The sequence below is a fragment of the Buceros rhinoceros genome, unplaced genomic scaffold, assembly GCF_000710305.1.
Source record: "Buceros rhinoceros silvestris isolate BGI_N320 unplaced genomic scaffold, ASM71030v1 scaffold5787, whole genome shotgun sequence".
Taxonomy (NCBI): domain Eukaryota; kingdom Metazoa; phylum Chordata; class Aves; order Bucerotiformes; family Bucerotidae; genus Buceros; species Buceros rhinoceros.
Window position 1 is genome coordinate 2,010 of NW_010420419.1, and position 11,743 is coordinate 13,752.

At 43.0% G+C, this 11,743-nt stretch overlaps 1 protein-coding gene across 1 annotated transcript in view; it reads left to right on the forward strand.

Moving 5' to 3' along the window:
* The window catches only part of LOC104496222 (uncharacterized protein C8orf34 homolog), a gene marked incomplete at its 3' end in the record, with an annotated part of 37,985 nt that overhangs the window by 1,490 nt on the left and 24,752 nt on the right, over positions 1-11,743 (forward strand). The window contains exon 2 of the mRNA XM_010139305.1: positions 9,086-9,221. Coding sequence (XP_010137607.1) covers positions 9,086-9,221 — 136 coding nt within the window. The remainder of the gene's footprint in view (positions 1-9,085; positions 9,222-11,743) is intronic.

Genomic DNA, 11,743 nt, shown 5'->3' on the forward strand with positions numbered 1-11,743 from the left:
ATCATTGGCGAAGGTCTGGTTTGTTTGTTGGTTAACCTCCCCAACCCACAGCTAAACAATAACACTTCTACTGCTCCCTGCCCTTCCAAGAATTGCCAAGAATTATAAACATATAAATATATAAAATATTTTATTGTATGTCAGGAGTGTCAGTTTTGCGCCACGGAAGCTTGCAGGCTGCTTTGTCAGCTGGGTTGTAGTGTCCCAGTTTTGTTAACGCCCACTGAGTATCTTCCTACGAATGTCTTTACCTGAAATGTTAAGGGGCCTGGCGCTTATTTATTAACCAACATCTTATGTAATGGAAGTACCTGTTTTTAAAGTAAATGCTCATTTTACATTAAGAGGAAAACAAGTTGAATCGGTGAGAAGATTTGTTTCAAGTGGTGTGACTCACTTAAAAAACTGGTATTTCAGTGTTACTGTGAGGTTAGCTGTGCAGTTTGATTAATTTTTAGTTAGCTCGTCAGTAGCCCCGGTTTTGAGGAGAAGACTGCAGGAAGGTCTCTGTATAAACAGTTCTCAGCTCCTGATAGGACAGGGATGGTCAGCACGTGAGCTGTAGCGCTGCTTTATTCCCAGACACGAGGCGCTCCATCCTTGCGGTCTCTTTCCTCTCGGCAGTTTGTGAACCCCCGCTCTAGCAGGGGGCAGTTCCACCCCTGTTTTGAAGGTGGAGGTGCACAGTGTGTCGCGTTGGTTTTTCTCCCTGGAAACCTGTGAAAAGGTTGTGACTAGACTGCAGTGCAGCTGCCTTGTCCTCGAGGTTACGGTGTGCCTTACTGGCGGAAGGAGGAGTTCGGAGCACAAAAAGATCACATTTACTGGATTGCTGGTTTCTTGAGGTAACATCGATGTAGCCCAAGTTTCTTCTCTGTAAAGGAATGGTTTGTCTTTAAAATATCCAATACTGAAGGAAGAAAATAGAAATGAAAAGAATTATAGTTATACCATTGCTTTTAATTATCTTCAGAGAACGTTTACAGTCCTGGGAATAATTAAATTATAAATAAATATGCAAATAATGGGATTTTTCAGGTTTGATTTTTTAACCAGATGCAAAGAGAGACAGATCCAGTTGTGGCTTCAAAAAGGTTTCTCCCCTTATTTTATTAAAACCAGAAGTTGTGAAGAGATTGTTTTCTGTTCAGTATGAGGAGAATAAAAACTTGGAAGATGTTGTAAAAGAAACAATGAGAATACAGCACGGGTCTTAAAGGCATAGTTCATAACAAGAGAGCGATGGTCGTATTTGTCCTCTCCACCAGTGGTGAGGAACATATTTTCTTTTTTTCTCCAGAACATTCCTACATTATCGCAGGACTCGTCAATATTGCTGACTTTTAAATTTTCCTGTTTTTGAAACGATAGATGCTGATATTGAAGTACCAAACTAATGTCACATATAATCCTCTCTTCGTTTTCCTTCAGGTCTATTCCAATGTGAAATACCAGTTTCAAGACTGTTCAGAGAATTAAAGTGTTGTCTAGTAGGCTGGAAAAAGTAACATTCATGTTACATAAAATTTGCATTTATTGTTAATAAATCGTTCCTCTAAAGCATTAATTATGGTTCCTGTGAAGCGCAAATGAAGGATAACTACTTTTGTTCTCATACCTAATCTTTTCCTAACAAAACTCAGCTGAGATCAGAAAGCCTCGAGGCTGAGAAGCCGCACATGCCACGTGCAGGTGTTTCAGTTTTGGTGTTGCTGCCTGTGGATTCCTGAGCACCCGCCGGCAAATGGGCCGGCTCTGTCGGCAGAGCACTGCGGAGCGGGGGGCAGGACCCGCGGGTGCCTTTCAGGGACGTTCCTGTCCGCTGTGGAAGTTCCCTGGTACTGTATGAAAAAGTCACTGAAGCTGAACGTCTGTTTGCTCCTTCAGACACTGACTGTGAGCCAGAGTCTTCATTCCTCTCCCGTGCGTGGAGAATACTGGCCTTGCTCGTCACGCTTACTCGTGGAACCGTTTCCTCCTGCTCCCCGGCCACATCCCAGAGAGGTGACCCCAGCACGTCAAAGCCAAAGGCTTTTTCTTGGTGCGAGGGTTGTGCTGTGTGTTATTTAGGACACTCAGCAGCAGGCTGAATGGTTTTCATTTTCCTATATACAAGGGAACTTCCTGTATCGTTCCTCTTCCGTTCCTGACTCCGTTAGTGAGCTTAAACATGGCCGTGGGCAACTGGGAGTTCAGGGCTGGGGAGGGACGGCTCCTCGGACGGTCTCAGATTTAACTGTTCAGCCACCATCACCTCGGTGCAGAGGTTCTCCAGGCGATGTTTGCAGTGCAGGGGGCTTGGCAAGGTGTCTGACAACAGCTTGCAGACCTGCTTCTCCATCTGGCAGTCTGGGGAAAAGCATCTTTGCAGGGGCTTGTGCCAAGGGATTTTCATGCTTCCCTGGGTGCCCTTAGAGGGAGAGAAAAATCTTCTGACGTAACTAGGTACTTCTGAGAGGAACTCATTTTCCCGCTGTTTTTTGGGAAATGGATAGCAACTGGGTCATGTCAGTCACAAATAATTAGGCTGGATTTATCACCATGGGGGTGTTTTTTGCGTGTGTGTGATCTGGTAAAATAATACCTTTTGTGAACTTTGCTCTAAATGTATGTCTAGTTACCAGGGAGAAGATATTGTTAAGGTCTCGCTGCTGAGCAGTGGATACTTTTTCATCTTTGGATATTGATTGTCTGTTGATGTGTTCATAAGTATTGGTGGAAAGGCTTAAATAATGTATTTGCTTAAGGAATCGGAACTCTTCTCTTAAAAACTTCCAAATTCTATAAAACCCCGTATTTACTCCAGCAGTCCCTTGGGAATCTGTTTCAGATACCCCTTTGTGTAGAATTTGATTGGATTATATCGGTTTGTTGATAATGAATTTAATTTCTAGCTTGTAAATGAGCAATCATTTGCAAATATTTCACATTATATTGAATCTTTGCATGGATAAATGTTTCATAAATAGGTGGTTCCTAAAACAGGGCATTAAACAGTTGGGAGACTGTTGCTGGTGTGATGGGGAGTTACGTTAGCTGCTACGGGTATTTACTCAGAGTGATACTGGAAGCTTTGGAGGAGGTCTACAAACTAAGCTGTTCAGGTGACAGGAAATAGAAAGAGGTTTTGGGGTGGATTCTTGCTCAGGACTGTTTTGGGGTGCTCATCTGAAAGGGAGCTTTGAGTGTGCATAGATAATTGAAAATGTCCACAGGGAGCTGAAAAAAATTATTTCTGTGCATCTGCTGAAGTGCTGTCAGATGTTATAGACTGTTTTGTGTCTAGAACCCGAAAGAGAGAAATTTGCAGTATTTTAGATAAATTTTCAGACTGTGGAGTCAACAGCAAATTCCACTTGAGTTCAGTGGAGTCACAATTAAGCTTAGTATGTCTCGAGAAGCAGAACTGTCAGGTAACTTTTTCTGATGTGTGTACAAGATGGTTTTAGTTCTGGAATGAGATCTTCTGGAGAAATGTGTGGTTCTCGTTCATATCGTAAAAGCAAATGCATCTCTACGATGTATAAGGTTGTAGGTGTGCACTAACCTCACGTGGACTAACATGTTGCAGTGCCCGATTTTTTTTACTTGGGCAATCCTCTTGTCCTGCAGTATGCAGCGAGAGCGTAGCTACACCATTATTCCATGTACCGCTCGATTGTTTTCCTTCTCAGCCAGCGCTCTGCCTTGTACGGCAGTACGCTTGGGCAAGCCTTGTGGCAAAACCCGAAACTGTCGGATTTTCTCTTACCCAGACCAAAAGCCCGAGCAAACGTAACCTGTAGCGCACTGAACTGGCAGGTTACGCAGAGCAATCTTAGAGGAAGCGGCACCTATGCCACACCGCCAGCTACATGGGTTTTTAGTATCCAGAAGTTTCTTTAAATAGCACGTATGTCTCCAGTGAAAATGTGGTTGGAAGACTGGAACTTTATTACCTGGCTAATTCATTGGGTGTGTGGGATGGGTTTGACACAGCCACTCGTTTATCTGTTTGACCCATCTGAAGAGATAAATTTATATTTAAAAATTTTGTTCTAGCCTCTCTCGGAAGACGTCAGTGGTACAAATTGAATCAATGAGTGAGGAAGAGCATGTCCTGTCAGCAGCGATGCCGTTGGTATGCTGATGGTATCCAGCTCAGTGTCTGCGTCTCCGAGCGTAGACAGTGCAGTCTTCCAGATGTCCCAGCGTCTGGCCAAAATAGGGATAGTGATACAAAACAGATGGTCTTGTCTCAGGACGGAGCAAGCTGATGCAGGCTGACAGAGGGATGCAACAGGAAGGGACGGCAGAGCTCTGCTGTTGGATGCTGGCCATCTTACGCTTGTTCTTATCTTTGATTCACAGCGAGCAGAGGAGACAAGGAGGGCACTGTCCCGTTACAGCTAGGCAGGGGCTTGAAGAGCAATAACAACATACACAGGTTTTTTCTTCTAGTTATCACCTCAGGATTTTGGTGATTATCGTAGAATTACTGGTACGTTACTGTCTCAGTGAGGGCTTTGGGCTTCAAAGCCCCTAGAGCTCATTGTGGCCTGTCACACCCAACGTGCTAAATGTACCTGTGGACACTCATACCCCAGTCCTAAATCAGCTGGCGCTCTGCTAACTGCACAGCTTGGTCCGCGGCCAGCTGCCTTTGGGTAGAGCGCTTGGCTGAAAAACACCTTTTTTTAAATTTTTTTTTAAAGCGGGGGTTTTGCTCATTCCTTAGTAGAAAATTTAAACAAGCGTCTTGCTTCTTACTTAGTGTGTTTCTGTCATCATGAGGAAGACTATCCGAAGGACAAGTTAAGGGGTTTGCCTGCATTTAGAATTTAATTGTTTTATTAATAATTAAAAAAAAAAAAGAGTGAAAGAAGTTGAGAAAAGAGCCATTTCCACTTTCCACCATAGCCCCCCTCGATCTGGCAGCTTTATGGAAGCGAGCGCACAGGTGGTCTAGGAAGTGGTACCCCAGAAATGCCTGCAGGAAGGGTCAATGTCACTGGAAATATTTGACATAAGATTATTGGTAATTTTTATGCTTTGCCTCAGTTTCCATTGGGGTATGAATTTCCATGGGCCTCTTCACAAGGCAGGTAAGTGTAATCCTGACAGGGGGCTGGTGGAGTGAATGTGGAGGATGCGGAGAAATAGGGATGTGGCCCTCAGTGCAAGAATCAGTTTGCGTAAGATTATTTCTGCTCTGGCTGGCCGGAAATTCCCTGGAGCTGCTTTATGTTTAGCGAGGTGTGCTACTGAATTAATGAATTATTACTCATCTTAGCTCATTTCTGTAAAACTTCATATAAACAGCATGCAAATTATCAGTTTAATTAAAAATGGATTAATAGAGAGAAACATAAGCGACAATGTAATGTGGAGTTCAGTATTTTGGATATGTATTGTAAGGAACATCTGTACTACATTATCCAAATACACTTGAAAAATATTATGGCTGGCTCCTCTTTGTTAGAAAATAAAAAACAAACTGAAATTAAAACCAAAAGGAAGCATTTAAAATATACATTCCTTTCTAATGCTTTAATATTTTTGATAGGATTAAAAAAGCTTACTAATTTAAATATGGCTTATGCTGTTGTTAGGACTGAGCTTTTTTTGGTAGTTTGTCTAAAAACGCAGACTTGGAAAGAGGTCTGAATTGCATATTCAAATCAATAGGTTTTTTGCATAAACAAATGACATCAGAATTGGAGCTGATTAGAAATATTGATTGAAACTTGCTTTTAATTTTGAAATTTGTGCTAGGGTGATGCCCAAGTTATGACATAAATTGGCATCCAAAGACAAACCTTTAGAGAAGCTTCCAGGGCATTCATTGTACTGTGTGGAGTTAACGGGAACCTGTTTCTGTAAGGGGTCGGTACGGGACGAGCAAAAACCCGTGGTTTGATCAGCCCAGAAGCAGAAGGTTTCGTGGTTGTCCCCGTTTGTGAAGCCTGTTCATCACTGATTTAAAGGAGAATGCGACGCACCCATCAGAAGTTTGTTTTGCCTTTGGATGGATAATTTTTTGAAGTTGCATAGTCGTGCACTGAAATAACAAGGGAGATTGTTTCGTTGACGGGAACTTGCAGCCTATCCTGCACACAGATAGGGGGCAGTTTTCTGAGGAGTGGAGAAGCTTCACAGTCGTCTTCTCTTCCATCACAGAAGCAGCTTGTCAGCTTGGCTCTTCTTTGTTTCTTTTCTCAGAGAATTACCTCATTGCTGCTCGGTGAAATCAGCGAGCCGCTCAGCTGTGTCCTCACTAGTGGGTCTAGCAAAGAGCACAAAGAGAGAGACAAGATTCAGTGTTCCAGACCGTGTGACTGAATCGGCTTCTCAGTGAAATCCTGATTTGCGAGGACTGTTTTTTTCTGATGTTACACAGAAATATCTAAACCTTTGGAAACCAATTTTTTTATTCTTAAAATGTATTATTGCTCTCATTGGTTGTATTTATTTTAAGAATATCCTTATTTCTGAACCCATGTTCTTCTGCAAAACACACATCAATTGTTGAATGATATGGACGCACCCACACAGAGTTTAGTACTAACATTACTGTATGATTTATTGTTCGGCTTTGGTTTTTGTTTTTTTTTTAATTAAGGACATTCAGCAATGAATGTGGTCCATCAGGAAGGTTGCCAGATGGCACCTAACCTTGCTCACAACTCAAAAATTGCCACCCAAGCTTATGGGCATTGGGAACCAGGCAGCTTGTCCAGGCCCAGTGGCTGTAGTGAGAAGAAAGTGCAGTATCTGCACTGTAAATTTGAGGCACCAGAAGAACCTGGAATCATTCAATATTGAGGCAGAAGTGCGGTAAAGTTAAATCAAATGCTGCAGTTACTCTTCAGATTTTGTGGGTGCGATTATGTTCTCTGTCTAGTTGGAATATTAACAGCCCTTCGTAGCTTGCCATGGACAAATTCCATGGTTAGATCAAGGAAGATTCCTTGAGGAAAATTAATAATTGTGTTATAATGTACGGTTCTTTAAAATCTGCATTTAGCACGTCTATTACTGCTGTTGGTCTAACAGAATGTGACAATAAGTCACATAATATTCTGTGCACTTGTCTGTTAGCTACACCTACAGGCACCTCGGAAATGGGCATTTCTTGCACAACGTTTCGCTTAATTTTCTCTTGAGAGAAAAAAGTTGGTAGCTGACTAAAACTGAATAAAAGGCATGTTTTGGCATACAGTTTGAAATATAAAAGGTATGGTAGAGGGCAGCTGAAGTCGTTGCCCCATCGAAACAGTCTTAGTTGTTGTCAGCAGAGCCAAAAGTTAATCAAGCAGAGAACAACTGAAAACCTCGTTTAAAGGATTCATGCCTGTTTAGGGGGAAAAAACCCACAAACCCCTGAGGCATATGCTTCAATTTCATTTAAACTGTAATCCATCCCGGTTTACATCTGTTAAAAAATATGGGACTTTTCACACCTTTTAAAGCACAATTAAACTGTATTTATTTTAATACCTAATGCATTCTGAATATGTAATACCTTTTCAGAAATGCCTCACGGGTGACTGATGTCATAATCCTCTGTCATGTAGCCTTCCCAGTCCTTTCAATTCGTTTGTATATTAACCACAGAAGAAATTTAAAGAAAAAAGTGTGGAAATGGTGTAAAGCAATGCCAGAAACTTCAGTGGAACCATCAGTTTATACCACCAAGTCAAGGAGTTTTGGGAGGGAGGAGAGTTTTCTTAAGCAGCAAACTAAAACATTACAGATAAGAAAATCTAGTTCAAGGACTTGAGTTCTTAAATTTCATTGAAGCTTAGCCATGCTGTTCTTAGACATCGCTGATTGAAGTGGGTGTCTCCGCAAAAGAGAGGTGTGACCCTGGAGTGGTGCTGCCCGCGCTGCCCACGTTCTCGGTACAGTGGTGAGAGTGGTGGCTAGGAACTGTGGGGGACACCCAGAAGTATTTCAGGTTATGTCTCCAGAGATGGCGTCTCACTCCTGGTGTCTGAAGGGGAGCCCGGACCTCTGCTGTGCATCTGTTACGACCACTTGTGTGTTTGAAATTCTAACGGAATGTTGCCTCTTCTCGGCGACCTTTCCCTGTCTGATGTCAGGATTCCAAGGCTGTCTTCATTCACTTTCTGCTCTGCTCGGATCCTTTAGTATCAGGTTTCTTTTGTAAGCATAAATATGTGTTTACACATCATCTGAAAGACACCTCAATTAGAGGGTCGCCTACAGTGTGCCACGAGCCGCAGGATCAGTCAGTACCTGGAGTGCTTGGTGCTCTCTTAATAGCACCTCTTGTTTACCTCTCAGCTAGAACCTAAACAAATTATGAACGACTGGAAATTGGGCTTTATGGGTGCATTAGGTATACAGAGCGTGCCTATTTTATGTCAGAAAAAAACAGACAAATTACCCCTAAAGAATGCCCTGACAATAAACCAGGAGAATTAATTTCCAGTCTAGCTGAGCTACACTGTTCTAGTGGGATCTTGGACAACCAGCTCTCCGGGAGCCGCAGCTGTCTTCCTGCAAGATGGGAATGATTTTACAGTGGTAAAAAATCGTTGATATTATGAGTCGCCCAAATATCACAGCAGAATGGTGGGTATTAGTCTGCACATCATGGTCTTTTACAGCACAATGCATCTCCGTTTCATATTTTCTGAGTTTAGCAGAACACTTTTATTTTTGCAGTATTTTTTCATTGCCAAGCGAATAAGACATTGAGAAAAATCAGGAGGAGCATGCACTCAAAAACTTTTTTTCCCTCTTTGATATGCCATATATTAGATGGAGCTATTGGACAGTGCCTCTCGATGACAAGTTGTTTCATAAATGAATCGGGGAAGTAAAGATTGAAAAAATATGCAGCACTGTTTGAAGTGGAAATGATACTGAATGTTTTTCAAGGAACCCCTTTTAACAGGGTGATAATAAAAATGAATGGAAATCCTCTCAAACGCCTTTTCCTATGATTCAACAAACACCAGTGTAGGTTTTTTCCTGATTTTTGAGTTACTCTGTGCTTTAATGATTCTACAGGTGAAGCACCTTTATTCTACAAGATTTTACCGTGCGTTCATCTGATCATTCTGTCTTGTTGCAGAGGATCTTGATGATCTGCGAATGGAAGGAGTAACGAGTGTGATGTCTTCCGGGAGCAAATTCAATCAGACTCGAAGTGCTCATACGGCTGAGCCTCAAGCAAAGGTCACCTTGAATATCTGCGCAAGGTGTGCCAGGTGAGAAGAAAACGCGGCCGGGTCATGCTGACCAGTACCTTCTTTTCCCCAGGTGTTCAACTCCATGTTGTGCTTATGGACCAGGTGATGACCTCCCCTCTCCTAAAGACAAAAATAATTCCTGAGCTACTGGCTACCCTGTGACCTGGGGAATTGGGTTGTGCGAGTCCTGTTTGTGCTCGATACGCCATATCAACAATGCATCAAAGAGCATAGTTAGTCTGAGTCCTTACTTCACAGCTTGAAGCTATTTTAAGCCTTTCTGCCTCTGAATTTCATTAGTTACTTGAGCTTCTGTGGTTTTTCAGGGGATGAATCGGGGAATTTAAGGGTTCAAATCCAATTTGAAAAGCACCTGTATAAATGCAGATTTAGTTGTGCAGGTGCAGTTCAGGATTTCACATAGCTGCTGCTTAGCACTTTATAATCGCATCCTGTTTCACCTCTGAGAAATAGCTTAATCAGGTTGAACCCCTTTTGGTTTTGGCAGCTGGAAATAATTCCTGCATTTACAGTATGGGGGCCAAATAAACAGGTTGGTATTCCTGTGGCCAAGTCAGCTTGGGAATGCAACACTAGCAGAGACCCCCGAAATTTCCTAGGCGCATTCTTCTCTGTAGACAAAAGCTCATTTGGAGGAAGGGTTTAAGCCTGTTTAAATGACAAAACTAGCCTTCTCACCCTCCTGTTAATGGTCCAGATTAGCAAGAACAATGCAGAGGCATGCCAATTCTATCTGCCTGCCTTTGCCAGTGGCTGCTCTATTGTGTGGTTTGAGAGGGGATTAGCCCCTTGTAAATAAAAAGCAACCTGTGGTGAAATTAAGTCAAAAGTTTGGCCATATGCCACCCTACGTTTCTTCTTTCTCCCCCTTTTGCTTGTAAGTGACTGCTTTTAAAAGGCACTTATGTAGGCAGAGGGGCTTCAGAACATTTTCTGGTGCTCTGGGAGCATCGCTACTGGCATACTGAGTCCCCCCAGCAGTGGCATCTCTGGAGCTTCAGGGACCTTCAGCTCTGCCTCCAGAGCAGCAGGGACTGGCTGGCCTGGGAACTCCAGAGAGTTTTGCTGCCAGCAGTGTGGCCTTCTGCTCTAAGGAAAGAGCAAACACCTGAGACACGGGATTCTTCCCACCTTGCTAGAAACAGATTGCTTACTTACATAGTCAGATATTTCCAACCAACCAGCTGCAGGGAATCGTGGCACCTTTTTTTCCGCTGGCATTGGTTGTCCATGGATTAACAAGTAGAAAGGTAAGGGAAGCAGAAATGTTAAGTTTTCTACATGGTCGTTTTGAATTTACCTAAAATCTTGTATGGATTACCAGGAAGGTTAATTAAATCTTAAATTCCCTAAAGTAGCTGCTCACAGCAGGTGCCAATATACTACATATTCTCTCAGTCCTGCACACCAGGGAACAGACGGCTCAGATCTTGAGCCAAGCCTAGCAGCCTTCGCCGTTGCTGTTGTCCTTTAACTGGCGGCACTATATGGCTCTAAAATACGAGTTGTGAGAGAAAGACCTCATAAAATCCCCTTTTGTCATGTCTCAGAGAGTGCAAAGCGGTGCTTTATTGCACCATACACCTTCATTTCATTCCCTACCCTGTTCAGTGACGCTGGTGAGCGGCTGGGTGGTACCCACTTGACTGTGATTCTTTTCACTCGTGTTGCAGTTCAGCAGTTTCTTTAAACTCTGGAGGAATTAAAAAAATATACAGCATCTGAGCGAGATGGGTATTGCTGTTGTGTTCAGTAGTGAGGAATTAGCTTTTATTCTTCAAGGTGATGAAGGCTGCCTGTTTTTTTGGAGTGTTCCTTCCTTCTGACTGAGCCTGAGGCTACTGTTCCTCTCGTACTGCAAGACAGCGTTATTGGGGCAGTCAGCTCTCTCTTTTGATACCCCCACAGCGGATTTGTCCAGAGCCTTCCTGGGGCAGCTGAAGTAGTGGGTAGAGAAAGAAGCAAGTGGCTTCAAGGACACGAAGAGGGTTTCTTTCCCCTGTTTGCTTCCAAGAGCAGCCCAGTTTTCCATTACTTGGTGATGCAGCCACTGAAAATGCTGCGCTGTGAAATCACAGCCTGAGCATTCGGGTCATCTCTCTGAAAGCTGCTCAGTGTTGGCCTTCGTGTCTCCATTGTTATGACAAAGCCTAGTATTTGCTGTAAGGTCATAATACATAATTAGTATGTTTGCTTTTTTCAGGAATGATTTTTTTTTCATATTCTTCTCTCTAAGTAGTCCTGCGTGCCGTACAGTTTACATGTAACTAGTACGGGATTTGATGTAGACCCATTTGAATACAACTGAGAAAAAAGTACAAGCTGTCGTTACGCCTGCTCCCGGATGCAGTGGAACAGGTGTCTTCCCTCTTAATTTTGCCCGTTTTTTGGTTGTATAAAGTGATTTGAACTGAATGAAGCTGTTAATGGCAGGGGGCGGTGGGTGTTCTGTAGATAATAGGGCTTGTCAAATCAGTTGCCTGAGCAGGTTTGCTGAAGGTATGCCGCCTGTCTGTAGC